This window comes from Neolamprologus multifasciatus, chromosome 19 (genome assembly GCF_963576455.1).
Source record: "Neolamprologus multifasciatus chromosome 19, fNeoMul1.2, whole genome shotgun sequence".
Classification (NCBI taxonomy): domain Eukaryota; kingdom Metazoa; phylum Chordata; class Actinopteri; order Cichliformes; family Cichlidae; genus Neolamprologus; species Neolamprologus multifasciatus.
In genome coordinates, this window is record NC_140457.1 from 25,326,131 (window position 1) to 25,329,515 (window position 3,385).

Genomic DNA, 3,385 nt, shown 5'->3' on the forward strand with positions numbered 1-3,385 from the left:
AAATATATTATGCTAAATAAAGACAGACTTTTTCCACAATGGATATGATAGTAAGAGTTAGTAAACCTCTATTAAAATCTCTCTCTGCAGTCTGTTGTTTCTTAGATTCAGCATTGAAACTGAATTTAAAACAAAACATAGATGACATTCTGTCGCCTCGGCAATCACCAAGATCTCACTGCCTACAGACATTCAGTAACTCTCATTGGATAATGTTAATAAATATCTTTCACTAAATATGAACGTTTTCTACCTGTCCTTGCTTAAATTATGAAAGATGTTATTATGCCTGAGAATCTCTAGAATGTCAAATACTTTCCACTAAACAGTTGTCTTCAACTTTGGTTAGTTTTTTTAACAACCATTTAAAAAACATATTTTGCCTTTGTTTTATTTTTTACTGCAATTTCTGTAGAGTAGCTTTTATAGTGTTAATTCAGTATGTGCTACAAAATAAAAGCCTTTCCTTTACATTAGGTTTGTGGGCATTTTATTTTGAATTGTTCCAATCATGGAACTTCAAAGGAACAGCACATCAAAGGAACAGCCTGTGATGTCACAGTGCACATTCTACTGGAAAAACCCTTAAATAGGGGAGACATTCAACCAACTTTAGTGGATCTCGGATGGCAGAAACACAAAACAACCTGGTTGTTAAAACAAAGACAAGGCAGACGCAGAGAAACGCAGACGCAAACGCTGACGCATCTACAATGGCAGAAGCAAAAATAGAAATGGTCATCACACCAGAAATCTTAGAAAGACCAAAACCTGAGGTTGATAAAGCCGCACAACCAAATACTGAAAAGTCTCCTGTGGCACAACCACCAAAGGAAATGGTTGTGAAACCAAAGAAACAAAAAAAGCAAAAACAGAAAAGAGTGGCTGAAGAACCAAGAAGACCAATTACTCGGGCATATGCCCGGGCTCTTCTTGAAGCTCAAAACAGCGTGGGTGATGGAGCAAACCTGAAAAATGAAGAAATGCAAAAAAACACTGAAGCCACTTCTGAAAAAGAAAAGGCTGAATCCCTCCCCATTTCAAATGCAAAGGAGGACATGGAGAGAGAGGGAAATGGGAAGAACCCCAGCAGACCAAACCCTGTGCCTAATGAATGGAATTGGCAATATATACCCTATCCCATTCTTAGACCCCCGTTTAATCCCTGGCACGAGATTGCTGCTCTCAGACACCAACTGGAAGCCTCCCAATACCATCAGAACAACCTTTACTATAAAATGGTAGGTGCAAACAAGAGGGCCTCTTATCACCAGTTTCAGGTGAACAAACTTCATGAACAAATTCACGAGAACAAGCGTAATCATGAGGAAACGATTAAAGACCTCATAGAGCAGCTGGAAGAGGCTTCTAATAATAAGCCCAATGACATCAGTGAGACAGACACTCTCGCAAATGACAATGAAGCTATTGTCATATTGGATGAGGTGATGGCTACCCTGCAGGACCAAATCAGCCACCCTACCACAGAGCAGTGTGTGGAGTCTGCCACTCCAACCACAGAGGCTTCACACACTGACTCTGTAGGACTGAAGTCCTCTAAGGAGGCTGAATTTGAGCTCAAATGTAGGATTCAGCAAGAGCAGATTGAGATGCTCCAGAAACAGCTCCTAGCAGCTCAAAATCAGCTTGAAGAGCAGGCCGTTAAACATAGGCAGGAGCAGGAGACACTCAACCTGGAAATCAGTGACCTGAAATCCCAGCTCTGCCCCAACAAGGCCCTTCATGATTTGAAGGTAGAGTCTCTTGAGCGAGAGCTGAAAGAGGCCAAAGTTTCCTCACTTAAAATCCCACAGCAGCACAAAGAACAAAATTCCACTGCTGCAAATGAAATGCATAAATGTGAGCCTCTGAAAGAAAACGAGACTGGAGAACAGGAGAAGATGGAAAAAGAGGACTCACTGCCATCCACTGCAATGTCTCTGCAGGGGCCTCAGAAAGAAAAAGACACCACAGAACAACAGAAGATAGAAAAAGAAGAGTCAGCTGCATTCTCTGTACAGGAATCTTTGCAAAGTCTAAGAGACAAACAGAAAATGCTCAATGTCAAGGTGGCTGAACTCGAGAGTGAAGTTAAGAGCCTGCCAGAGATTCCGCCAAGTAAGAAGAAGAACAAGAAGAAGCGGAACTGTGTGCGTCCCCAATTTCACATAATTGGTCTCAACATCAAGTCCTAAAAATCATATTTATATACAACTAAATTGTCAGTGAACATTTGAACCCCTCTCGGTCGAGACAGAAGGCCACCCCTTCCTGAGCCCGGTTCTGTCAGAGGTTTCTCCCCATTAAGAGGGGGTTTTTCCTCTCCACTGTCGCCAAGTGCTTGCTCATAGGGGATTTGGGGGCTTTTTTTTAACACCAACCACTGATAAGTTCACTGACATCAAATTTAAGACTCAGCAAATATGGAAATGGATCATTCGTCAGCAAGTGAGGAATCATCCATTTAAAACATGTTTGCTGAGTCATATTTAGTTGTATATAAATATGATTTCTGTCACACTAAGGCCAATCACAGACTCATTTGGACAATTGGTAAAAAAAATAAATAAATTGAAAAAATTGAAAAAAAGTAGTTGTGTCATTGTTTCGTGTAGATTTCAAATAACATGCCATTTTATGTCAACATATTTCTGTTACATTTGTAGTGCTCGTGGTCTTATATTCTTATGATCCTGTTTATTTGATGAGTATATCCTTCTGCCTTACTTCACATATTTACTGCTGCTTGGCTAGCTTTAGTCATGCTAGCATCAGCACGGGTAGAAACAGATACACATCAGAGACATCACATGTAGCTTGTGTTTATGTTCAGAGTGACATCTGATTTAAAAACAGGCAGCAAAGCACTGAGCAGCATATCAGTCAGCACAGAAAACAAATGCCATAAATGTCATCAATTAGGCTGGAATAATTTGTTTCTAGTGGCTTCTATTGTAAGTGCTTTATATTTCAGCATGACATCCTGTATGTGTCCTACACTGAGGACACTTGAAACTGGTCATTTTCTTAGAATGGAGCTAAAGATAAAAACAAAACAAAACTTTCATAAGAAATCTTTATTCTGCAGTAATTGACATTAAAAACCTAATAATGTTATCATTAAAAATATTAAAATGTGAAGTAAATGGTAAATGGCCTGTATTTATATAGTGCTTTACTAGTCCCTAAGGACCCCAAAGTGCTTTACACATCCAGTCATCCACCCATTCACACACTGGTGATGGCAAGCTACATTGTAGCCACAGCCACCCCGGGGCGCACTGACAGAGAATAATCATAATTTTTGCACAAAATCAAAATAATCTGTTTATGCAATACCAGGTGCTGTAACCTTTTCCACTCTGTTATGCTCAGTCGCTGCATC

At 39.9% G+C, this 3,385-nt stretch overlaps 1 protein-coding gene across 1 annotated transcript; it reads left to right on the forward strand.

Moving 5' to 3' along the window:
• Nucleotides 1–397: 397 nt before the first annotated feature.
• Nucleotides 398–3,062, forward strand: LOC146496707 (uncharacterized). Its single transcript, XM_085143503.1, has 2 exons — nucleotides 398–2,609; nucleotides 2,834–3,062. The coding sequence occupies exon 1, from the start codon at nucleotides 627–629 to the stop codon at nucleotides 2,193–2,195; it is 1,569 nt and encodes a 522-aa protein (XP_084999629.1). The 5' UTR covers nucleotides 398–626; the 3' UTR covers nucleotides 2,196–2,609; nucleotides 2,834–3,062.
• Nucleotides 3,063–3,385: the final 323 nt, after the last annotated feature.

Coding starts and splice junctions, on each gene's coding strand:
- LOC146496707 (XM_085143503.1), top strand. CDS start 627: ATGGCAGAAACACAAAACAACCTGGTTGTTAAAACAAAGACAAGGCAG.